The 26,373-nt window shown below is 45.6% G+C and overlaps 1 protein-coding gene and 1 non-coding gene across 4 annotated transcripts in view; one reads left to right on the top strand and one right to left on the bottom strand.

The window, feature by feature from the left end:
• Positions 1–9,851: 9,851 nt before the first annotated feature.
• GLRX3 (glutaredoxin 3) overlaps positions 9,852–26,373 on the top strand; it is a 31,694-nt gene continuing 15,172 nt past the window's right edge. For 2 of the 3 annotated variants that reach the window (XR_009053715.1, XM_057734951.1), the window contains exons 1-4: positions 9,852–9,991; positions 17,077–17,185; positions 25,330–25,404; positions 26,133–26,334. Coding sequence is in view for 2 of the 3 variants with exons in the window: in XM_057734951.1 (XP_057590934.1) it covers positions 9,903–9,991; positions 17,077–17,185; positions 25,330–25,404; positions 26,133–26,334 (475 nt within the window). In the remaining variant the exon portion in view is untranslated. Of the gene's footprint in view, positions 9,992–17,076; positions 17,186–25,086; positions 25,176–25,329; positions 25,405–26,132; positions 26,335–26,373 lie in introns of all 3 variants that reach the window. The other variant, XM_057734952.1, reaches the window with a different exon arrangement.
• TRNAR-UCU (transfer RNA arginine (anticodon UCU)) lies at positions 21,232–21,304 on the bottom strand. The gene has a single exon. It is a non-coding gene; the product is annotated as a tRNA-Arg (tRNA).

The following is a 26,373-nucleotide window of genomic DNA, read 5'->3' as shown; positions in this document are numbered from 1 at the left end:
ATTTGCATATATTGAAGAATCCTTGCATTCCAGGGATGAACCCCACTTGATCATGATGTATGATCTTTTTAATGTGTTGTTGGATTCTGTTTGCTAGTATTTTGTTGAGGATTTTTGCATCTATATTCATCAGTGATATTGGCCTGTAATTTTCTTTTTTTGTAACATCTTTGCCTGGTTCTAAATGCAATCCTTATAATGATCCAGGAATATTTCATTAAGGCAAATAATAACAATAATAATAACCTACCATTTTCCACTTTCAAAATAATATCTCTACATGGAGACCTTTGTGATCTAAGCCATTTCCCTACATTTTATTTCCTGACAATGTAAATATGCTCTTCAGGGATGATCAAAAATCAGATAATTATTTGAAAGACTTTATGACCAGTGCAAATTAGAGATTTGTGTGATACTGTATAACACATGTGCCCCCATCCATCCCATAATGGAACTGTAAACACTTGCTACAAACAGTAGGCAAGGATTTTATAGTCTGTCATTTTGCATTTTCTACATAGGTGCTGTAGAAAAACTGAAATATTAATAAACCACAAATGTGCCTTCTAAAAGCAATAGTTTTAGGTTTGAGCAGAAAGTGTTAATTGTATCTTATTTTAACTTATGCCTGCTTCTAATCGCTGGGTAATGATTGTTAAATGCCAGACACCAGTGTACTTTTTTTTTTTTAAGAATTCTGATTTATCTATGTACTTATTTTTGCTGTGTTGGGTCTTCGTTACTGCTCACAGGCTTTCTCTCTAGTTGTGGTGAGCAGGGGCTACTCTGTGTTGCAGTGTGTGGGCTTCTCAGTGCAGTGACCTCTCTCTTGTTGCAGAGCAAGGGCTCTAGGTGCATGGGCTTCAGTAGTTGCAGCACATAGGCTCAGTAGTTGTGGCTCACAGGCTTAGTTACTCTGCAACATGTGGGATCTTCCCTGACCAGGAATCAAACCCGTGTCCCCCGCATTGGCAGGTGGATTCTTAACCACTGCAGCAACCAGGGAAGTCTGACACCAATGTACTTTCTACGGTATGCTATGTTTCGACAAGAGATTAAAATTTTAAGCATGATGTTTTATATTTCATCCTAAATTTTTTTTTATTTGCAAGTGTATGAAGTCACATTGGCTATGTCTGACAATCCACTTTTGGCATTTGGCGTTTTGGGCATATATTTTCATATAAATTATAGGGTGTTTTTGCCTCTCAGCTTTCACAGCATAGTAAGGAGAAACGCCCAGCATGTGGAAATATAACTGAGGCTGCGTTAGCATGTGCGTTGGAAATAATAAGGATTATAAATGACTCAGTAGGTGGAGAAAATAAGGGGAGAAGACTTACTGGGGAGAAGTAAAAAAGCTTGCTCTCTTTATGTGCAGCCGAAAGAAGGCACCATGAAAGATATATTACTAGTCACCTTCTTTTTATTTCTAAGGGGTTTTATTAACCCCTTTTTATCAATCAAAATAAATTGCCAGTGGATGCCATATTTTCTGACTATTTGAAATTATGAAACAAAAGCAAAGGCACACAAACTCATATACTACATCCTGAGGTAAATAAGAAACAAACCCCTCCAAAGAGATTGCTAAATAGTGGTAAAGATTTTTACAGCCATCCCTTAAAACGGAACATTTCATTTAAGGATCAGAGTAGCCTTGGGTTTCTCCTGAATCCCGCTCACCCCTGCTGTGTTAGTGGACAGGAATTCCTGAACACTGTTATTTAATATTTATGTCCCATCATAAAAGGACATATTTCTGTAGGGTAAATACAGTTATGCCCAATAATAACTCGGTCCTGGGTAAGAAATGATATAACAACCTGATTCAAGGGGAGAAAAAAACCTGGGTGGCCCAGAATCCATGTGAAGTGCATCTAGTCATTTGTAGCTGTGATGCAGTGACTGAGAATGTGGGGAAACCAGAAAATCTACATTTCATTCAAATGGGCAAGTGCATCCTTCTGGTCCTCACCCGCAGGGGAGAAAGGCCTGAGCGTCTGGGTTAGCAGCTGGGGCTCCCCACGTGGAAGGGCTGGGGTGTGAAGGTAGCAGGCTGTGACTGGAGACCCTGACTCCCAGGGAGCTTTGCCTCTTCCATTTTGGCCCTTAGGGCAGCTGCAGCCTGCCTTCTGACGGCTCCATGTCTGCAGAGCTGGTGTGTCGCGTCCGTGCAGAATGGCTAGATGTGCTGTTTCCTCCCTCAGGACCACGCCATAAAGGGTGCCCATTTTAGGGCCCCCACTCCGCCTCTTCTCATAGGAAGGAGACTTCCCCCCACCCCCGTATCTCCTGCTATTTGTTTCTTGGCTCAACAGATAGGAACTGAGAAAAGAATGTATGTCATAGCTGGAAAGTCTAACGGTCACGTTGGCATCGACTTTTTACATGAGGTATTTTTTCTAATTAAAATAGTGGAGCATATTTCATACAAACGAGCGAATAATGGATTCTAACTTACACTTAGGCTAATCATGGAGTCACCACCAAGTTTTTGCTTTACTCTGGTGAAGAGACATAACCATGGAGGTTTCGTTACTTTATCAACAGAACATGAAATATTGGCCCATTTATTCTTTTTTTTCCAGCTCTTTATTGGAGTATAATTGCTTTACACTGTTGTGCCAGCTTCTGCTGTACAACAAAGTGAATCAGCTGTACTCATACATATATCTCCATATCCCCTCCCTCTTGAGCCTCCCTCCCACCCTCCTTATCCCACCCCTGTAGGTCATCACCCATCATTGCGTTGATCTCCCTGTGTTCTGCAGCAGCTTCCCACTAGCCATCTATTTTACATTTGGTGGTGTATATATGTCAATGCTACTCTCTCACTTTGTCCCAGCTTCCCCTTCACCACCCCCACCCCCGCCCCCATCCTCAAGTCCGTTCTCCATTGACTCTCTATACGTACCACAGGGCAACAGTGCCTATGCATCATTTAAAAATCAGTGGTTTGCTGTTTTCATTTCTTGTCTGTTTGGTTCTAGAGTAAGGAATTTAAAGTTGGCAATATTTTTTTTTAAGAAAAATCATTCTAGCCGTTGAAATCCGAGGTGGGCGAGCCAGTTTGGAGACCATGGGAACTGGAAATGCATTCAGAATTCGAAGCAGATCCAAGTCTTCACGTCATCCAGCGTTACTTTATCATTTCACCACCTTCCTGGACTTGCCCGAGCTTCACCGGGAGCAGCTGTTGCCTCCCCGTGGGACGGGGGGCTCGCACAGCTGGCCGAGTGGGAGAGCACCAGCCTGCCTGCCCCGTCCTGCCCGCTGGCCTCCAGCGGGGGCCACTGTGGCCACCAAGGCTCACACAGCCCAGGCTGGACAGCTCTGGAAGGGCTCCAAGAATACAAACTGCAGATGATTAAAAAAAAAAAATACTTGGTGTTCCTCTGCCTTACCGCTGGGTGAAAATGCCGCTGTTGTCTTTTAGATGCTGCAGAGGCTGAGAAGGAAGCTGTTGTAGGTATGGCAGGCTTTTGAGGCATTTTGTCAAGCATAAGACGGTGGTGGTCACTGATTTCACTAAAGTTAAACCAATTAGCTCTCCAGATTGGGATGGCTTCTGCCTCATGTGAGAGAACCACCGATTGGCCATAGCTTGGCCCCCAGAAATACGAGGGTGTATTTTTAAGGGGTGTGTTCTCAGCGTACCCTGAATTCCTTCCACAGGTAGGAAGGGCCAGCTCTGCTCACGGTGCTTGCTGGACCCTCCAGACATCCACTCTGTCCAAGCAGAAGCAGCCTATGAGAGTGCCAAGGACAGTGGGATGGAGGGCCTCTGAACTCAAGTGTGGGTGGAAGGGTCCTATTTGAGACGTGACATCTTGGAACGACACAGGCAAAGGAGCTTGCCTGGTTAGAACTTCTTAGCTCTCTTAAGAATTACCTCTCATTTTGCAAGTGCTCTTGTTTGTGACATCAAGGCAAACATTTGTATCCTTAGTTTCTCAAATTTGAAACAAGAATTACAAACAGGAGCAGAAGAGTAACTCCAAGTGGACCTGGAGAATAAATATACAGACACACAGACACACAGACACAGACACACAGACACCGCCCCCCCCCCCACACTCACCACTGTATATGTGTAAAATGTTGACTCAAGACAACACAGAGCTGCATACAACACACACAGTGACTGTGCTCACTCGTGGTCAATAAAGCACCGTGGACTCTGCATCTGGGGATCACAAGAAAAACTGAAACCTCGGGAGGACAGAGATGCTCAGGGCAGTGTGTGTGCACGTTTTTCCTTCTCTCTCTCTGCACATACTAGCAGCTTTCATATGTACAGTACAGACTTGGTATGTTTTATAGGACCTCAGATACACTGCAGGTTGAACTGAGAAGGCGGGAGAAGTTATTAAAAATTGTCAGGTCAGGGGTAAAGCACATTTTTGGTGAATCAGCAGAGCCTCTACAGGTACAGCATCAGTTTGTGTTAATTCTGAATTGTGGCGTCTCCAGGTTGAATAAAGAAACCGCTCCACAAAGGAGGCTTCTTCACCAGCCTGAAGAAGAGGCTGGTGCCACCTACAGCCTGGAAACCGGCTCTGCAACCCGCACCTGCTGCCCTGGCTGGTCCTTCGTGGAAGGGAGGTTAGAATTGATGCAGGAACTGGAAGATGGGCAGTCGTCTCTCTAGGTGAATTTTCCCTGATAAATTGTCAACAACTAGAAATGTGTTTAAAAATTATTTTGACTAAAGAGTTTTTGAAGATTGTAGCAGTTAGATTGAGGTCTGTGAACTACATTTCTTATCCATTTCTTCTAGACAGCACTTTATGGGAGGTGGTCACATCTTTTTTTTTTTGGCCTATAGCAACCCCAAAACGTTCAACCTAATGCTAAGTTAGGTTAGTGGGTACATGCTTATCCACACTGTTTTATCTTCTTAGGGGAAATGGGATTCCTGTGAAACCATCCAACAACACAATTCTGAAAAGAAATGAAATGTATTTTTATTGGCAGAGCCAGGATGATGTCTTGAAATCTGTTTTACAAATAAACTTGCTCATAAATTGTCCATTCACTGCTTCGAAATCTGTCTTCACATTTGAGGAGCTGTCAGAGGTCCCTAATAAACATGAGTCTTATTTAGTTTACTGGATATGTAATTCTTCTTTTCTTTGAAAATAATTATTTTTCAAGCAAGTGCAGCAAAAATACAACCAATAAAAATCTCGCTATGGCAGCATAAACAACATTTATAGCCAGCATATACATAGAGTTCTTCCAATAAAAGCAGTTCCTGGTAAGGAAGAGAATGGAAAATTGGCCAGACTTTGCCAAGATCAAGTGCAGCGCTGCTAAAGGTTGACAGAAGAAACCTCACAGCCCATTCCCACCTCCCTATCCCAGACTAGCTCTTGGTTATCAGGGTGACAGTTATAGCATCTCAGTTGCCAGGGAGACCCCTGGGCCAAAGAGAATGGGGCTGGTTGCCTGGCTGGACCCAGTGTCCAGTTTATCGCAACATGGTTAGTGAGACAATCTTCCCAAGGGCCATTCTTGGGGCCACCAAAGCTGACGGACAGCGGGGTGAAATTTCCTGGAGGGCTCCCCAGGGGCAGAACACAGACCATCTACCTCAATACCCCTTTCTCGGTCCAGGCTGGTGGTCCCTCAGCAGGGCTGTGCCCGGGTGGGTGGCAGGGCTGGGGTGGACCAATGGGGATCCACTTCAGAGAATTTGGTCCAGGGATTCTGCTCCAGGCTTCTGGTCAACCCACTGGGGCTCCCAGGGAAGGGCCTTTTTTTCAGCCCTTCCCGACCTGCGCCTAGCCATGGTCATGTGACCACAACCCCACTCTGGACCACCCGCGTGGATGGAGCCCGCAGCGTGGGGGCTCCGGGCAACCCCAGCCGCGCACAGACTCCTCACCGGGAGCTCCATGTTGCCAGGTTCTCAGCAGACATGCGGGTGCTCATTTATGCCTTTTATAGTAGCTCAAGAAGATGTTATCGCAGCTTGAGAACAGAAATTGAAATATGTATCTTTCAGGTGCAAATCTACTGTACTTACAGTTTTACTGTTTCTCTGCAGGGGGGCTCCATTAATCTTGTAACTGAAATTCCTGAGGAAATTAATTCCCTCCAGTTGGGGTTATTCTCAACCGGTCTTTGGGGGCAGAGTGATTGGGATTTAGGAGTCTCTCTTGAAAGAAAGGAAGCATTGGCCGTTTTCCTTGAGTAACAACACTTTTTAATGCCGTGCTTTGCCCATGAAAAACCCCATGCATCTCTCAGCTCCTTGAGGGAGAGTTTACAAAGACCTAGCCAGGTGGGAATTCAATACCAGGCCCTTCTCTATAACAACCAGGTGTTTTTCTCCACCTGGGTTATTTGTGCCCACCTAGTACTCAGCACTGTGCCCTGTTGGGGAGTAACATTTGGGCCCCAGGAGAGAATGACGTGTCATCAAAAGAGGGGTGGCTACACTATTTCCTCACCTATTCACAAGTGGGAAAATGTTTGCTGTCATCAAAAATAATAACACCTCGGCTACACACACACACACACACCCCTCTTTGAAATGGGGTCAATTCACAGACACAGGGTGCAGCACCTTTGCTGCCAGGAAGGCCCCCTGCAGCCCTCTCTGGAGCTTCAGCCCTGCCAGGCTGGATTTCAGCCTCCAGGACCCAGAGCCTCAGCTTCCTGGTCCCCATGCTCTCAGCCCCTGAAGTGGCACACAGCACCCTCAGTGAAACCTAATTGTCCCATCCTTCCTGACCAAGCAGGCCTGGGAGCCCAGGAGAGGCCCCTGCCCAGAGGCCATGAAGTGTAACTGGGTTCCCCAGGGGGAGCTCCCACCCCAGGGGGCACAGGATGTAGCCAGACGATGCTTACATATGGCTCAGCAGAATGTCAGCGTCGGGGATTAACACACACTGGGGACAAAGGCCAAAACCAGCCCCAGCATCTTGCTTTCCTGTGGTTTTGAGTCTTTGTGCACTAAGTTCTATGTGACAATGGCGAGCTCCTCCCTCTGTGCCTGAACGTGCAGAGAACAGCGGGCTGTGCTCTCCAGAGTATGAGCAGCTTGCAGGTTGGGGTGCGGTGGGGAGCAGGCGGGGAGCTCGGGGTGGTACAGGGAAGGCCGCGGAGTGAGTCCCAGCACTGACCCTTCCCTGCTGTGGCTCTGGGCAGTTTCCTTAGCTATCGAGTAGGGCAGGTGTAACCGAGCAGGACCCTATCTATGGGGCCTTCCTGGGACAGAACTGCCCCCCACAATGTCCTCCACCTGTCTCTTGTCTGTAGAAAAATTTTAGCCTCCTAGGTCTTCCCCTAGTTCCAAAGAATACATTTAATCAGAGAAGTGAGAAAATGCAGAAAGAAAGATAGTCAAGCAAGACAAAATACTAATAGTTCAGTCATTAAACAAAGTCCAGGGCCATTAGTTCCTCCTCAAGGGCTATAGGTAATATCCTGAGCCATGTCCTTAGAGCCGTTTTGCAGAGACCGAAACCCCCACCAGGTGGAAGAAGTTAACTGTGTGCTGCCCACAAGCACGCAGACCCCAAACCAGTTGGAACCAGAAGGTAGGTGATGTTGACTCCCGATGACCTCACCACCCACCAATCAGAAGAAAGTCCACAAGCTGACCACAACCCCACAGCCCGCCTCCCTCTCCCTGTCTCTGAAAGCCTTTTCCTGAAAGCCTTCTGGGAGTTCGGGTCTTCTGAGCACTAGCTGCTGGGACTCCTTGCTTGGTCCTGCAATAAACGCTGCACTTTCCTTCCCCACAATCTGGGTTCAGTAGATTGGCTTTACTGCGGGGCGGGCGAGTGGACCCAAGTGTGATTTGGTAACACAGGCAGTGATGTTTCTGCATCGTGAGTTGAAAGCAGCAAGGACTTTGGAAGGCTGAAAAGTACTATGTAGCTGTGTATACCGTTATCTACCTGTAACTCCGGTGACAGCCCCCAGGACGTGGCTTGGGCTCAGGGCTGAATAGAGTGGTCTTTGTTGCCAAATCAGAGCGTTTTAAAGCTCAGAGATTTACCTGCTGGACGTTAGGCCTGTTGACATCAACAGTGATAACTGCAAAAAGGACAGGAGGCAGAACTGGAAAGGTTTTCAGGGAGTTTCCCCCCATTTTTTTTTTTTTAAGGTAGGGAGTGTGCTCTCTAGCTGGTATATCCTGCTTTCAGCAACTTCCATTTAAAGAAGGAAAAATCAGGAGTTTTAAAAGTTACGTTAGATGGGTGATTCTTGCATTTTTGGAAAAAAGATTAATTTCATTATTTTAAAATTACAAAGCCCATCCATGTTCTCTGAAAACATGCAAGTGACACTAGGAAGCATAGAGTGGAAAAGGTGATGTTCCTCCCTTTAAAACGTCCCTATTTTCACTCTCCCGGCACAAGCTCTCCTAACACTCTGCAGCACACCCTTCTGAAGACTTTTCGTTATGCTACATTTAGCCATACAGAGCTATATGTTTTATTTACATATAATTCTGTTAAAAAATGGTCATCAGAGCATACATCTTGTCTTGCAACATTCAGTGTTCTCCTCTCCTGCTGCATTTTTTATAGTAATCTCTAGATTTTATTTACTTTTATTTTCTCTTAAAAACTAACCTGTTATTTTAAAATAATTGTAGGGTCACAGGCAGTCATAGAAGTAACATAGAGAGATTCCGTGTATGTTTTCCCCCAAAGATAGCATCTTGAAAAACTAGTACAATATCACAACTAGGATGTTAAAAGTCATACAATCTGTCCATCTTCTCCCATCTCCCCAGCTCTGTACTCTTTGTGTGTATTTCCTTCTAGGCAATTCTGACCTTTTTTAGGTTTGTGTATCTACCACCACGGACAGGCTACAAAACAGTTCCTCACTACTCTCTTATTACATTTCAAATAATGTAGTTTACCATCTTCAGTAACATCTGCTTCTCAGGGGGAGGCACATATGCAGCTAAAGGCCACTTTCCATCACTGGAGCAGTGCTGCCCAAGAGAAAATACAAAAGTCACTTATGTACTTTAAAAATTTCTAGTAACCACATTTAAAAGGTAGCAAGAGGTAAATTTAATGTTACTAATACATTTCATAAAATCTGGTCTACCAGAAGTAGTATTTTAACATGCAATCAAGTTAAACGAGGTATATCTCATGATTTTCTTTGGGTGATACGTGTCTGAGCCTCCGCAAGCCCACTGCTTCACGGGCTGCAGGCTGACCGCGTGCACCGGGCACCTGCCATGCGCTTGGCTCCAGCCCGGGCCCGGGACAGAGACGCCGCTTCCGCCCGGGATGAGAACGGGGCCGGCGGGGAGCAGGGCACGGTTCTCCCGCGAGGTGTGCCCCGAACACCCGGGGGCAGGCTCCACGGGGCCCGAGCCCCGCCGGCGGAGCCCCGCGTGTCCGCGCGGAAGCGACGGTGTCCGTGGGGCGGGGGGCGCCTCGGGGAGAAGGCCGGGCGCGGTCTGCGCGGGACCACAGGGGGACCACAGGGGCGCCCCCCACCCCCCGGCCCTCCGGGGCCGACGGACGCCGGGCTCCGGAGGCGGGGGCGCTCGGCGGGCGGCCCAGGGCGCCCTGGTGACCGAGGGTCCGGTACCGCGAACGGGGCTGCCCGGGCGCAGCGGGAGCCGCGGTGGGACGGCGGCGCGGACACGCGGCCCGCGGCGTCCGCGCGAGGCTCTGCCAAGGGCAGCCGGGCGAGGCCCGCGGGAAGGCCCGCGATGAGGGCGCGAAGGGCCCTGGAGGCCCCGAGGGGAAGGGCCCTGGGGCCGCGCCCGGGGTCACACCGGGGGCCGGGGGCGGGGCTTCCGCGCGGGCCGGGGGCGGGGCGGGGCTTCCGCGCGCAGCCCCGGAGCCCCGCCCCCATCGGACGCCCGCGCTCGATTGCTCCCGTCTGGCGGCGGCGGCGGCAGCATGGCGGCGGGGGCGGCTGAGGCGGCGGCGGCGGTGGTGGAGGTCGGCTCGGCCGGGCAGTTTGAGGAGCTGCTGCGCCTCAGAGCCAAGTAAGAGGGACGGCGGGCGGCGCGGGTGAGGGGACGCGGCGCGGGCCGGCCTCGCGGGCGGCGGCGGCGGCGGGCGGCCTGGCTCCCTCTCGCCGGCCCGGCCTGGGCGGAGCGGCCGGCGCGGACCCCGAGCCCGGGTCCCCGCCCCGGAAGGGCCGCGGGGGCCGCCGCAGAGCCCCGGCCCCGCCACGGCCCCCGGCGCCGCGTCCCGGCCCGGCCGGGCGGGTGGGCCTGCCGCCTGTCCGCGGGGCGGGGGCGGGGGCGGGTGGCGCGCCGCGCGCCCGGGGTCCCCGTGTCCCGAGCCGGCCCCGCCGCCCGCTTCTGGGCGGGCGCACGCGCCTCTCCCCTTGGGCGGGCACCCGCAGCAGGCCCGCGGGGATGCGGAGGCCCGGCTCGGGGGATGCGAGGAGGCCCCGAGCCGGCGGGCGCGCGCCCGGGCTCCGCCGCGACCTGGCCGCCTCCGCCGGGCGAGCCCTCGGGGGGCGTCAGCCGCGGGCGCGGCGGAGCTGCAGCCGATGGCCCGGGAGCCGTCCCGGAACCCCTGCGCCCGTGACGTCGCCAGGCCCCGGGGCCCTCTGCGGCGAGGGGGCTCGCGACGGCGCCCACGCGGAAGGGCGAGGCGTGGGCGGCGCCTGGCTGGCCGGGGCCTCGCGCAGTCTCAGCCCTTCGGCGGCGCGGCCCGCGGGCGGTAGCCGCGCGGTGGCCCAGGGGCAGCCCCGAGCGTGCGTGAGAGGCGGGCGGCGCGCGCGCCGGGCGAGCGGCGGGGATGCGGAGCGCGGGCGCGGCGGGGGAGCGCGCGTGGTACTTCCCTGCGGGGCCGGGGTTACACGTGTTCGCCGAAAGCGCTCCTCTGGCTCGTCGGGTCTGCCTGGGAAATTGTTAAGGAAGAAAAAGCGGGGCGGGGCGGGGCGGGGGGCATGACAGTGGCTTGTCGGTGAAAGGGGGTTCCTCCGGCACTGCCCGCATCTTAGGCGGCCACAGAGGCGGCCTCTGGAAGGGAGCAGGGCTTGTGAGGCCTGCCCTTCGTAAATGTTCAGTTCGCTGTCACGTGGAAGACTATTTGCTTTTTGTGTTTCGCATTTTTGATTTTGTGTTTCATTTTTTAAACATAAAAGCCCTTAAAATATCACCATTGGTGAAAGTTTAAATGTTAATACCATTTGGATGTATTCTTGCTACAGGCCAGTACTTGAAATGACCCCAGAAAACAATATACCTTTTCCGTGGTGATTAATTGGGCACATGGGAAGTGATACTTGCTATCTGGGGAAGGAACAAATCTCTGCTACTTTTGGTGAAAATGGTAGCATTTCAGAATATTAAATAGTACTTGTTAATGTAGTCATTGAATGTCTACTTTATGAATGGTCACTTCTTAATTTTAAAATTTCAGGTGAATTGAAATCTGCTTAAGACATCTAATCAGATGTTTATATGTTACTGAAACCTCAGTTGGTCTAGACAATGGGGTTATTAATACCCATTTGCAGAGAATTAAGGTCTTGCCCATTTGTAAAATATTTTGCTAATACTATATGATTTTAATAAGTGGTAGCTGGTGTTATCTGCAGAGGAATAACTGTAGGAGTGGAACACCTGTAATAACAGGGAAACAACCATTTATTGATCACTAATTATTTTACTGATAAAGAACCGAGGTTTGTTACATTGTTTAAAATCACATTGCTTAGGATTTGAACCTCATCTTTCTCTAAAGGTTTTCGTTAAACAATGCACCCTGCATATTGGGCTGTCCATGAGGATGGAGAGAATACGCTTTCCATCTTTATGGAGAATCACCTTTCATCAGTGAGTCATCAAGAGAGGGTGACAGTGTTTATATTTGTTTCAAGTTTATGTCCTTATGGTATTAGGCATCGTGTACTTAATTGAAAGTGCAAGTTAAGCATCTAAATATGAGAATATTGTGGATAACTTAAAATAACAACATTAATATCATTCTTTAATATTTTCAAAGTGCTTATATATTTTTGTTTGATCTTCCAAGCCTCCGTGTGTGTTACTGCTATTTTACAGATGTGGAAGTTAAGTTAAATTGCTCTTCAAAGCCATATTAGTAGTAATGGAATTTAAGTTTGGTAACCTGTTTTAATTTTTTAAAAATGGACTCGTGAGCATATTCCCATGTCATTAAACATTCCTTGAAATGTGTTTTTAATGGCTTTATAATATTTTATTGTATGACTGGTAAGAAAACTAATAATATATTTGTTACAACCCTTTGCTATGTATTATAAAATACTGGGTAAGTATTCATACACATACATATTTGTCTCTTTAATGACTTTCATAGGGTAGATATTTGAAAGTGTGTAAGAAATTCTGAAAGGTTCCAATTTAGTTTTTACCAGTAGGATATGAAAGTGCTGTCTCACTTTATCCTTTTTATCATTGAGTATTATGATTTAAAAAATCTTTTTTTTTTGGTTTGTTAAAAAGTGGTATCCTACTTTTAAAAGATTGCGGTATTAACTTATATGAGGGTGAGTCAAAAATATCTGCACTCTGGCAGATTTTAATTAACTTTTAGAAAAGACAAACACATCATTTTTTCGACATAATCGCCTTGCTTTTCAATACTTTGTCCATCTGTCAACAAGCTTTTGTATCCCTTCATTAAGAAAAGTTTTAGGTTGAGCTGTAAGCCACGAATGCACCACTGTCTTCACTTCTTCATCAGAAGTGAATCTTCGTCCTCGTAGGGCTGCTTTCAGGGGACCAAACAGGTGAAAGTCCGATGGAGCAAGATCAGGACTATAGGGAAGATGCTGTAAACCTCAAAACGAAGTTTTTGCGGAGTGTCAACAGTGTGGCCAGAAGTGTGCAGACGTGCACACCCTCGGACCACAAAAAATGAATCACTGCACCCTGTTCTTTTTTCATGCAAATCACAATTGGGGCATCCATTTTTGCTTGCACCACAATTACGAATGAACTGATGTAACATGTTCACACCTGCACAGCAGTGACTGGGGAGACAGCAGCCTTGAATGGAAAGTGCTGATAAGACAGTGTGTGGCCAACGGAAGTTTTACTATAACCGGAGCGCGGTTGATTTTTGACTGTCTTGTATACCATAATAAAATGCACAGATCGTAATTGTTGGATGTGATGAATTTTGACATGTATATTAACACAAGTAACCATCATTCAGAACAAGAATATAGAGCCCCAGAATGTTCTTTAGGCTCTTGCTAGTAATCGCCAACCAGTGATCTGCTTTCTGTCACTGTGATTCGTCTTGCCTCCTCTTGGACTTTGTGTAAGTGGCGTCACTTTCATCTCTGGCCTGTTCTGCTCAGTGTGTTTTTGGGGTTCATCCATGTTGCATGTCTCTGCAGTTGGTTCCTTTTTTATTGCTGAGTGGTGTTCCACTGTGTTAACACACAACGGTTTCTTCAGTTTGTGGACATTTGGGGTGTTTGCAGGTTTGACTCTTCTGTCCCGGGCTGCTGTGAACATTCTTGTACAGCCCTTTCGTGGGCCTGTTTTCCTTCTCATCATCCTTCAGGGCCTCACAGCCTCCCCTGCGTCCTCTGCAGAAGCTCTGCGAGATGAGGCGAGAGTAGGCCGAGGCTCACGCGGGAGGGTTTTTGAGGGGCCCGGTAGCTCAGTTCTGGCCTGTATCCCACCGGCCACAGCTCAGTTCCAGGGCCCCAGCCAGGGACGCAAGGGAGACTGAGATGCATGCCTGACAGGAAGCGGAAGCAGTGATTGGTGACATGCTTCCTCCACAGTCTGCCCACCTACGCACATGCTGAAGCTCCTGAGTTCTGCTGGCTACACGTACAGAACCCATGGAGGGGGCCCTACCATGTGTCCTTCCCCACCTCAGGTGGCTCTTCCTTTAGAGCCTCCCGCCTTCCTCTTGTGTGCCCCAGGGCAGCTCTCCCTTCTTCCTTGGTCCTATCTGTGACCCCTGTCCTCCATTTTCCTTTGTTTCAGCATATGGCCTTCTTCCTACCAGGGAAAACAGGACTTCCAGAAGCATCTTCCAGAGCTCTTCTCCTTGCCCTTCCCCCAGCACCTACACATTTACTTGTAGCTTTACCCATCCTTGATTCCTTTGCTCCTGACCCAAAGGGGACTGTCCCTCTTCTTAAGGCGAATTCTCCTCTGCTCTAGAGTTCCCTCTCCTGCCGCCTCTGAGACCTTGAATCCTTAGCTGCTATCTCTTGTGTCTTCAGCATCTCCCTCTCCATTTGCACTGTCCCTTCACAAAATAAACTGTGGAAATTTTCTTGTATTGAAAAAAGCCCATCCTTTGATCCTGTCTTGATCCTTGCTCTCTGTTTACAGCCTGGTCTCTTACAGAGCAGGTTTCCAGCAGTCTCTGCTTCCTCATCCTCAGCTCAGGGGTCCAGGCGCCTCTTCTGGCATCCACTGCAGTTATGCTCATCGTTGCTGGCTGCCCTTCCTGCTGCATTGGGGATTGTCTCTCCTTCCTTCTTGACTCCTGCGAGACTATCGAACCTTGCTATGTGCCTCTTAGGTCCCTTCTCTGGTCTACTACCAGGGCTTCTTTCCTGCCATCTGTCCTAGCTCAGTGTTGAAGAGCCCCAGAAGCTGTGCACTCTGCCTCCTCTGTATCCTGCTTGGGTGAACATGGGGCCAGTGCTGTCTATTTCTTGATTCCCACATCTGCAGATCAAGCATGGACTTCTTTCCTGAGCTCCAGACTGTCACTAACAGCCCACTAGACTTCCTTTCCTCTCAGGTTGGTAGCTTCTATACTATGGTTCCTGGCTAGTGCCACCACTAGCCATCAGTCACTAAGCCAGAAACTTGGAGGTACTGAAACTTAGACTGTGCTCCAGTGTCACCCAATTCTGCCCGCCCCCCGCCATGAGGTCCCCAGTGCCTCCCTCAGCTTCCACTCCCCCACACTACATGGTAGGCTCCTCTGCTCACCTGTATTGTTTTCATGGTTTTACAGTTGGTTACTTCTTTCCTTGCCCAAGGTTAGTTGTCCTGGTTTCCTTTCTCCTTGTAACTTATTTTTCAACTGTTTTCTTCCAGAGTTTTCAGATTTTTTTGTGGGAGAGGGGAATTATATTTGAATTTAGAATTCTGTAAAACTAAAGGGTTTTTCAGTTGGGTATGAAAATAGACTTAAAGATATCTTTGCCAAGATAATTTTATGTGAAAACAGTTGAGAGATATATACTGAGATTCCTAAGAATTTTTTTTTTAACCTTTGCAACAGGTTTTTATTTTTGCTTTATATCTGTTACAGTGTTTGAAACCTAAAGAAATACATTTTCTCTTCAAATTTGGATGTGTATATAAATATCATTTGTCTGGACTCAGCACACTCAACGCCATGGTTTCTTGGCCTATATCTGCTCTGAAATCATCAAGTTTTGTCTACCCAGGGGCCCTGAGAACATGGAAAACAACAACCAGAGTTTATAGTTCTTAAAAGCAAATAAATTTGGAAAGAAAAACCAGTGAGGAAAAAGGTTGGATTCACCTTCCTAAGGTCTGTAGGTGGGAACCCAGGCTGTTCTTGAGGGACATCTGATCTCTCTTGGGTAACTGGGAACTCATACCCCCTTTGTCTCTTTAGTGGTTCAGTCAAAGGCAGTTTCCACAAAAGCTGGCTAAAAGAGCTAATACCCAACTCCATGGCCTGGGGATTCTCGCCATGGCAGAGAAACCCAGAGGCTGAACATCTGACCTACATAGGGGAGCAGGGCTAGAGTTTAGCAGAGGGGTTCAGGTGTGTGCTAATGTGGACATCAGCAGTCAGGCTGGCCCAGAAGTAGTGAGGTGCGGCCGAACGCACTCAAGACCTTTATGACACACCACACAAACCTTTCTCCCCCGGTGTTCCGGGCCCCAAAGTTAATGGTGCCTCTTCTAACTCACAGCCAGGTTTAATTCTGCACATAGCCCAGGCCTGAGGCAAAGTGCCCTCTCAGAGGAAAACTGACAGCTTTAATTTACAGACTTACTTGGTTTGTACTGACCTCAGAACTCTTCCCTTATCATGGGTTTCATCTGGGGGTGGGGCTGGGGAACAGACAGTGGGATGACTGAATCCTTTAGGAAGGCCTTGGCCAGAGAGCAGCCGTTGCCTACCACATGGATCCCCCCGGGGCCAAATTCTCAGCTTGTTGGCGTAACAGAAAAATACAAAAGACAGAAAAAATACTGGACAAGATTGGTCTAAAATGTGCAATCCTAAAACGACTGTGGAGGAAACCTACTCTGAGCAGTTTCTCCGTGTCACACGCACGTATTTCTAGGATAGTCCTACCTGGGAGATGTGGCTGCTGGTTGTGAGTCTTTCCTGTGGTTCAGTGCATGGAGCCTTGCACCCTTCCCTAGCCTGTCCGGGAGGCAGACGGGCACTCGCGGTCCCGAGGCCCCCCAGCCAGCCTCTTCTCCGTCCCTGTAGTGCCTGCAGGGACCTGGAGGATCTGGCTCCCTGCCTTCAATTAAGAATTTCCCTCCCTCCCTCCCTTCCTTCCTATTTCATCAAGTTATTAATCCACTATTTTGTCTGTTCAAACTATCAATTTTTAGAAAATCTTTTGTAGCATGATATAAAAAAGTATGTTTGTAAAAAAGGGCTTCCATTTTTCCCTTGTTTTTTGCTTACATACCTTCATTTACAGCATTTTATTCCTAATCCTATGGTCACTTCATCACAGTACCATGTTAAAAAATAAATACTAGCATTAATAATAGTAATGCACGTACAGTCATTTTTCACAAACATTGTGCCTTAACTACAGCAATCTCGTTTCCATCTTTCCTGAGGTCTCTGAATATAGTTGTGCTAGTGGTTGAGGTAGATGAATGTTCAGAACCACTTCATGAGAGCTAAGTATTGACTCAAGAAATACCATTAACTTGAAAATTTATCCGAAGGAGTCTCAAGACCTATCAAATCATTATATTTCAGCCTGTGTTTTAATATAACAATTCTAGCAGCACAAAGACAATTCAGGTGGTTCTTGTAAAGGTTTCTATGGTAATAGAATTTAATCTGTGTGAGTATTTGCTTATTTCTCAAGTTACTATATTTGTAACAACTGCCTTTTGTGGATTTACAGGTCCCTCCTTGTGGTCCATTTCTGGGCACCATGGGCTCCCCAGTGTGCTCAGATGAACGATGTGATGGCAGAGTTAGCCAAAGAACACCCCCAAGTTTCATTTGTGAAGGTACTATACTTTCAGTCATGTCTTTTATGAATTTAATTCTGATTTATGGGCTAGACTACGTTTTGTTAACATATAAGGGAGGGGTGGCGTGGGATTCATAGTTGGTGTTGAGATCTGTTATTTTCACATGAGATTATTCTTAAAAATCTTAAAATGGTTTTGCATTTCTCAAGTACTGAGTGGTGTAAAACTCACCACACTTTCTCTAACATATGCTTGGGTGGGAAGACAGGAAGGGCAGTCGGGGGAATGTTTTCGTGAGCAGAAGCAGACTAGGTCATTCTTTGTGGGTAATTGTGGTTTTCATATAGGAATGATGTTAACAAGACTTACTTCATTGAAAAGCTAGGTGTGATGTGGAAAGTGACTCAGGAAAGGGTATGTGAAGGTATGCTAGAGGGTATGCTAGAAACCGGGGGAGTAGGAAGAGGTTGCTGTCTGGGGTTGCGGTAAATGCACACCTGCAGGAGAAACTGTGTTCTTCTGGCCTGTTCAGGAAGCAGAGGGAAAAGAAAGCTGCTTTCTCCCTTGCTGCCTTTGTTTTTACTGTTTTCCATGCTCTATGTTACTAGTATCTTTCCTGGGTAGGTAGTACTAGGAAGGTGAGAGTTGTGACTGGATTAGCTCCCTTGGCTTAAGCACATTTAATGTTATCCATCAGGACTTAGTACTGATTTAGGCAACATGGCCACAATATGAGTTGAATATCTTAGAAATGAATTTTTCGGAAGAGTGGCACACCCTGTATTCAAAAGCTGAATCCTTAGGATTTAAAAAAACAGACAAAAAACACGAAGCCTTATTTTTTAAAACCAGCGTTTGTGAGTTCAAAGGATGTGTTGGCAAGTATACCTGTATCTGGGGTTAAAAGTGATGTCAAGTGTGTTTGTCTGTATGCCGCTTTTTATGTGTACTGAAGACCCAGAATTCTGACATATTAATTCATTTGTAGAGTGGGTGATATAATTTTCAGACAGTTTCTATAGAAATGTGTGTTTTGAATAGATACTGCACTTAAATGGTTCAAAAATCAAAACAATGTAAAAAGATGTACATTGAGAAGGCCCAGCCCACTCCTTCCCGTCAGCCTGGTTGTCCCATCTTATAAGTAGTTGCTTGTATTAATTTTGTATGAATCCTTCCAGTGTTTCTTTATGCACATAGAGCAAATATGAATATAATACTTAGCTTTTTAAAATTTAAGGACTTATTTAAAATTCCAATGAAATGTGTAATGTAACCTTAGACTGTAACCCTAAAATGTCCAGTATAAATAATAGAAGGCGACATTAAAACTGCAGGCTTGGTCAGTGATAAAAGGTAACGATTGCAAGTGAAATGAATGATTAAACATTTCAATCATAAGATTAATCAAGATGATGGTAATTGTTGCCAGTCTGCTTTTATGTGTATAATGTTACTGGTTTAGGTAACACGTTGTTCTCAGCTGCCATTTGAATGATTTATTTAAAGTGACCGTAGAATTACTTCTCACATTGGTACCAAACCTGGCAGTGAGATTTTAAGTAACAGTGCTTAAGTGTCTCAGCAAGCCAAGGGTTGGGAAGCCCTTATCTGTTGGGGATACCTGAGCCCAACTACACCTGCCATTCACGGAGAGGGTGACGGGGCTAGGTGGGTAGTTTGCCCAGGTGTTGTTACTTTTCTGGAAAATCACTCTGTGGCATAGTTTTCCTTTCTGAGACATCCTGAAAGGCAAAGATCATTCGCATGGAATTTGGAAGGTAGGTAATTTTAAAGGCCACAATGCTGAACAATAGTCAGCCCAGGAGAAGTAAGATATTTGAGATCCGTTGGCATTTCCCAGTGAGGGGGGCATGTGGTTCATTTCAAAACACTTTTCTCAATGAGCGCTTTGTCAAGCTTCTAGGGTATAGAACTGATATTCTACTACCCTCCGCTTCTTTTAATTTGATTTCTTGGTCTCTTTTTTAATGGCTGCAGTCGTTTGGCATTTTTGACTTGAAGTATAGAGGTTAGTTCATTTTGTGACTTAGATTTACAGAATCATTATGTAAGTGATATTAAACACTATGTTTTTAATAGTTTGATTGTAAAGTTTTGTGATCATCAACAGTTCCTTATTTTGTAGAAGGTGGTAGAATAATACCCGAGAAAAGCCAGAATACGTTTTTGGTCCCAGTAGTTTGTGCACATTGGCATAGGTTGCTGAAAGGCAGGGTTTTCACATTTATTGCATCTGAATCCCCTCACTTATGGACTGATGACATGGTAATAGAGTACCTGTGCATCTTCCTGGTGCCATGTTTAGGCCACGTGCTGTTGTGCTTACCTGCACTGCTGCCACATCCAGTCAGGTACTAGGGCTGTGTCCCACCCTGACGTTCTCACTCTTCCAAGGGCTTGGAGGAGATACCTGAGTTATTTCTGTTGCTAGAAGTCTCACAGAAACCTTACATTTATTCAGAATAAAATTAGCTAATTAAAATGTCCAGTGCCTTTGCTTGTATAAAGTCAGTTTGTTAGCACTTTAACTAAAATGGGAATACACATTTATCATTAAATCAAATTGGTAGATAGACTCTTTCAAGATGGGAAGGAGGGAGGATAGTATTGGGTCATGACATTGGGTGCCACTAGTCATATTCATGGTCCAAATCAAATCCAGTTTTTTATAGGAGTGGCAATTTATTTTTAAAATGTTATATTTGATTTTATTATTTTTTAAGTAAAAATTGTGTATATTTAAGGTATACAACATGATGATTTAAATCAAATCCATTTTGTGTGAAGTCTTTCTTGTGTACCTCTGTGGCTTGTTCTTTTTTTTTTTCCCCCTTTCCTCTCTCTGAACTTAGTCTGTGCCTTTGGTTGGATTGTTAGGGAATATCTTGTATCTTTCATCTGCTCTGTCATTTCGTTCCCATTTTTGTTATTGGTTTCTTGACTAGATGGTAGGATACTTGAGGCAGGGACTGTACCTTACCATGTTTTTTTGTTTGTTTGTTTTGTTTTTGTTTTTGTTTTTGTTTGTGCAGATGGCTCCCACCTCCCATGCCAGCCTGCTCTCCCCTCTCCCCCTAATTCCAGCTTAATACCTTGATCCTACCAGGCCATGGTATTCATTTTACCACGTAATGCATTTTGGTACAATTCTTGAAGTCAGACTTACCAGCCACCTGGTTGGTGAGATTTTATATTATTGTATTTCATTTAATATTAATCTTGTTTGTATGGTGGCTGCTGCTGTTGCATTTTATGCCCATTGTAACTTCGGATATGAAATCAAGGGTACATAAAGAATTTTATACTTAAATTTGGGGTTTTTTTTTGATTCCTTAAAAAGGAGGAATCTTTATTGTTTGATTTATTCTTAAATGTGCAGTCATCTTAAAGATACAGCTCACACTGTTTAATTTCTAAAGGTCTATACAATTAGCAGAGATAATTTCTGTAGCTTATGCTGTTTAATTCTAAATATCTGTGCAGTTAGTGTGTTTAAGCAGAAAATGTAGGGCAGTCTCCAGAAGGGTACCAGCTAGCTAGCTGAATTGTATAACTAGGTACCAACTAACTAGCTGAATTTGTTTTTTCGTGTCAGAGAATATTGCTCCGTTTATTTGGCATCTTAGAGCATATGTAGGATTCCATTTTTTACGAACTCTAAAAATGTCTCTCAGGTAATTCTAGTAGAATTGTTAAATCTTATAAATATCCTAGTTTTAATCTATGTTGTATTGGTAGTTTAAAAAATACCACAGTTAACATAGTTTATTAGCTGTTACTGGGCTAAATTTGGCAAAGTCTTAAAAAAAGTTATCAGAAATGTTAATTTAATACTATTTTGAAATTTATATTTGATTATCTGACAAATAAAGAATTTGAATTTTGAAAAATTTTCCTTTTGTATCACATCACAGAATAGAAAGAAGCCCTGTGTGAGGTATAACAGAATGTCCTGAAACGGCTGGTGTTTTTGTTTGTTTGCTTGTTTTATTGATGTATAGTTTTTTGTTTTTTTGTGTGTTTTTTTTGACTGCACCACATGACATGTGGGATTTTAGTTCCCTGACCAGGAATTGAACCCTTGCCCCCTGCAGCAGAAGTGCAGAGTCTTAACCACTGGACCACCAGGGAAGTCCCTATTGATGTATAGTTGATTTACACTGGAATGTTGAGTTTCATCATTCCTGCCTTAACCCGGGCGCCTCAGTGGCACCACTGGCAAGTAGTCATTCCCATTTTTGGCTTAGGAATAGTGACCACCGTTCGTTCAATATTATGTCAAAATTTATTACTTGAACACTTAATTACATGCCACACATTGTGCTAGTTACTGCGAATACGGAACAGTAAGGATATAGGCAATAAATAGGTAACACACAGTACCAAGGTAATTTCAGGTGGTATTAAGTTCAGCAAAAGAAAGACACAGGCAGGCTGTGAAAGATGGGGACTTAGGTGGGTGGGGTGCTTTGCTTGATTTAGGTTGGGCTGAAAGGGTGTATCTAGTTAAGTGAGAGTTAAAAAATGAAAAGGTGACAGTCACTGGAGGAGCTGGGAGAGAGCTTTTAGGTAGAGGCTTAGCAAGTGCAGACTTTAGAGGAGCAGCAGGTGGCCAGTGGGGCTGGAGGGTAGCAAAGCAGGAGAGGCTCTGATATGAAGTTGCAGAAGTAGGCAAGGGCCACGTGACCTTGTGGGCAGTGGGTGAGTGCTGGTTTTATTCCAAGTGCAGTGGAAGTGACACCGTCTGATTCTTAAGTTAATTACTGTGGGTGCCATGTGGAGAATGGTTTGAAGGGGGTAAGGGTGCAGAGTAGAAGCAGGTATACCAGCTCAGAGGCTGTTTCACTAGGCCGGGTGAGAGGTGCCTTGGACACTAGTGGGGAGAAGGTCCAAATGATATTGTGGTCTGAGTTGGCTTATATTTTGGAGGGGGGACCCAGGAGACCTGTTGATGGATTTGATGCCAAGAGTGAAGGAAATAGATTAGTCAAGGTTGTCTCCTTTTTGATTTGAGCAGCTAGATGGATTAGATGAGCTAGAGATGCCCTGGGGCGGAACAGATTTAGTGGGAGATATCTAGTAGGGATCTGAGTGCAGATGTCGAGTGTCTGGCCTGGATAGAACTTGGGTGGTGGTGCCACACTGGTGTTCCTTAGAGCCAGGGGGTTACATGAGAAACCTACACTCTAGGAAAATGAGTGTAGATAAGAAAAGCTGACGCAGAACCATGTCCTGGGACGTGCAGCCAGGTAGTGGTTGGCCAGAGGTGAAGGAAGAAGCCAGAGACTTAGTCGAAGAGTTAGGGGAAAAGAAAACACAAAAGCCAAGGGAAGGGTATCAGAGAAGGTGGGTGTGGCCACACTTACTGAATGGTACTGAAGTGTCAGTACATGAGGAGAAAGGAGCCCCCACTGGGTATGGGGAGGTGGCAGCAGGGCCGCGTGGGGTGGGGTGCGCCCCGGGAGCCAGGCCGCCTCGCTCCATCACGCAGCAGTGCTATACTCCTGACCAGGTTGCCTCGCCTCTTTAAGGTCCAGTTTCTTCCTCAAGACAGGTGTGATGACAGCACCTTTCATGAGGATTAAATGAACTCAGTACATGAACGCCCTCAGAATGGTGTCTGGCCTAGAATACATCACTGCTTTAGCCGTTATCATCGTGATGGTCATTGGTGACCCCTGGTAATTGAAGGAGAGGATGGAGAATTCCCTTCCTCTGGCTTCATCCCATAGTAACACCTCCCTGCCCTCCTCCCCCTTCTCCACAGACACAAAGCAGATTGCATGGGGAGGCTGCAAGTTTGAGATTCACTGTGTAGGAAGCACATGGTTCCCCCAAAGGCATTCTGGCTGGGAATCCATTCTGGAAATGTTCATGTGTGTTTAGTCCTGAAGTCATGTATAAGTCCTATCTTTGAAATTTGATATGTCTTGTTTGATTGTTGTAGTGGAAAAGGTAACCATAGTATGGTGAAGAAAGCACAGACAGGCTTTGTAGTGCCTCATCTCTGTTGCTTATTACTGTGTCTGGAGTGACCTCTTTACCTGCCTCTGTGAAGCTGAGGTGACTGCATGCCCATACCTTCCAGGTTGTGACGAGTCATGTAAAGGCCTGTCGTGGCTTATGGCACAGAGCAGGCCTCCAAGGAAGGTAGCTCTTATTGGCCACCTTTGGTCTCTTCGGAATGCAGAAGAAAATTAAAATGAAAAATTTTAGTGTTTATACATTTATCTTCTACTTTCATTGTTATAACTTTATGTTGTCTTACATCCAACAGAAATATTTCCAAGGAGTTTTAGTGCTGTGAAGGTTTTCGGACTTCAGATGCCCTTGATATTCTGGGGAACGGCTTTGCCTTTAATGGTGCTCCTGGCCCGGGCTCAGGAGGATTTGCCTGTCACCGTTGCCTTTGTCTTATTAAGATCTCGTCTTCTGGGAGCTCATTTGAGGGGAGGCATGTGTAGTGATCCTCCCGGCTTCAGCAGGAATTTCAAGAGCATCATTTGCTTCCCAGAAGAGTTGTCAGGAAGGGACCCTACTGGAAACCAGCAGGAGTGTGAGAAGAGGTCAGCTTGTCAAAGCATATAGGAATCTGATATTATGAGTCAGGGTACTACTTGTTTTGTTCTGGTTTAAGACTCTGTTATCTTGTTTCTACTTAGTATTGCCTGTTTTTTGATTTGTGTTACTTTTCTGTTAGAATCCAGGAGTGCCAGCGATGGGGATCTTCACTGAGCCTGGCCCCTGCCCAGTGTGTGGTGGGCACTCACCAGATGTTAGTCGAAAGACAGACAGCAGTGCGCTGCCTTTGTCATCACCTTTCTGCTCTTCTTTGGTCTGAGTGTGGAACTGTGTGAAAGAATATGGCGCAGAAGTTTCTTAGACTTTAGAAAGAGCCTCTTCTAAATAGCTGCCATCGAATGCTTTACCTTCTTTTTGTTCTTTTTTTCAGTTTTTTTGGACAGTTGACGTTGATTTTAAAATGTATATAATTTTTCACATTAAAAAAGGAAAATAATTTAAAATATTGTTTCAAAAGGGTGTTCTAAAGAAAAAAGAATTAAGGTGGTAAAAGAGCGCCCAAGAATATATGAGATGGAAGGTGCAGACCAAAGACAAACGACCACCTCCCCCTTTATCATCACCATTCATTTGGATAGAAACACCAGACTGGTTAAAGCTGCAGATAAAAATAGTATCTCCAGCCCAGTGGATATCTTTCACTCTTGGAAAAATGCAGCGTATATATTTTAAAAACTCTTAACGATATAATTTATCAATAAATTTTATTTCCTACAGGTATAGTGTGAACACAGATTTTTGTTGGTTTTAAGTTTATATTATTACATTGACAGTCCTGCAAGGGAAAGATACAGTGTATCTTGGTTTTTCTCAAAGTATACTGTTTATAAAGTCCACACAAAAAGCTTATAGTAGTTGTGTTCTAATTATTTAGGAATCGTGTTACTAGATATGTTTAGATTTATGTATCAGATACCACATCATATCTTGTTGAAGGGCTTCAAGGAAATTACTCAATAGAATGTGGCCATCGTATTTAACGTGCATTTAAGTGTATGAATAGACCCAGAAGCAAGTAACCTGGCAAGATATCTGCTTAGGGTCCAGCAGCCTTGCAGGAGTTAAAAGTAAAATTTATCAGACATCAGTAGTTTATTGAAGAAATACTCCTTTTTGCTTCATAATTTGCAGAAGGCTGCAACTGTCAGTCATGATGTACTGCCTCTTGAAATTAGTCAGTAGAGCAAACAGCAAGAATGGCTGTGGGCAGAAAATAAGCACTGTAATCATGACATAACTGGGGTCAGTGATTTATGGATTTCAATATAGTAGTAGCTGCATATGATTGAAAATTTACTAGGTCACTAGTGCACCAAAAATTTTATTCACAGCCTCCAGGCATCTTTTGAAATGTGCAACAAAATAAAAACCTCTGAACCTGTTTTGACACCGCAGACTCAGTGGATGACATGCCAGCCCAGTGAGTCTCATTTAAATGTAAATGTGTCATAAACTTTTGTACTCTTTAAAAACGTCAACTACTTGAAGGGATAATGCATGTGAAACTGATTTACATATTGAAGTAGTGAAAAAGGACCTTTTTATAATCACGCTTAAATTCTTTTATTTTAAAGTTGGAAGCTGAAGCTGTTCCTGAAGTATCTGAAAAATATGAAATTAGTTCTGTTCCCACCTTTCTGTTTTTCAAGGTAAGGATACAGATGGGAAGAGATTATCTGTGTGCAGTGGGCCACAGGGCTATCTGTGTTGGTGCCTTTACCCTCTCCCCTGATCCCTGAACAGTAGGCATTCGTTTGCTCCTGGCTTCGCCCTTTCTTTTGGTGGTCTTATTGTTTGCTTGCCCTGGGGTCCTGGAGAAGGGGCCTGGACTGTGGAGGTCCACCCACCAGAACTGGAAAGAAATCAGACACGTGGATGTAAACCCAAAATGTTCCCTGAGTTGGGTCAGAAGTTGGTGGTTTGGGGCATGTGCTTGGACGTAAGGAAACATTTGGCTGGTTCTGATTTGATTGATGACTCTTTAGGAAGTGGGTGCAAACCTGTGCTTCAGGGCACCCCTGGGTGTTACTGTAGTTCCCCAAATACCTCATTTATACTTAATAATAGATTGATCCCAGCAAGGGTGGGGAAATCCTTTCTGTTTTAGGTTAGACTCTGATCTGGTTTGAGTTTGAGATGTAGCGCTGCTTTCCTAGTATGTTCCCAAAGAGGGAAAGAAGAAAATGATTATTTCTGAAACTGAGATGGGTAGCAGGCAGTTTGTAATCAGAGTTTTAAAAAACTTCTCCAATAATAATGTTGACCTCTTTAAGAACTAGCTAGAACTATGAATTTGTGCTTGTTATAATCTTGGAATCTAAAATATAGAGATGGTGAAGGAATGCACACGTACTCTAAATGACTTTTTTAACTTTAGAATTCTCAGAAAATCGACCGATTAGATGGTGCCCATGCCCCAGAGTTGACAAAAAAAGTTCAGCGACATGCGTCTAGTGGCTCCTTCGCACCCAGCGGTAATGAGCACCCAAAGGAAGACCTGGGCCTTCGCCTGAAGAAGCTGACTCATGCTGCGCCCTGCATGTTGTTCATGAAGGGGACTCCTCAGGAGCCGCGCTGTGGTAAGGGGCTCTGCCGCGGGTACCGCAGACACACCCAGG

The sequence above is a fragment of the Hippopotamus amphibius genome, chromosome 5 (assembly GCF_030028045.1).
Source record: "Hippopotamus amphibius kiboko isolate mHipAmp2 chromosome 5, mHipAmp2.hap2, whole genome shotgun sequence".
Lineage (NCBI taxonomy): Eukaryota > Metazoa > Chordata > Mammalia > Artiodactyla > Hippopotamidae > Hippopotamus > Hippopotamus amphibius.
Note: the sequence above shows the minus strand (reverse complement) of the source record. Positions and strands in the feature narration are given on the sequence as shown.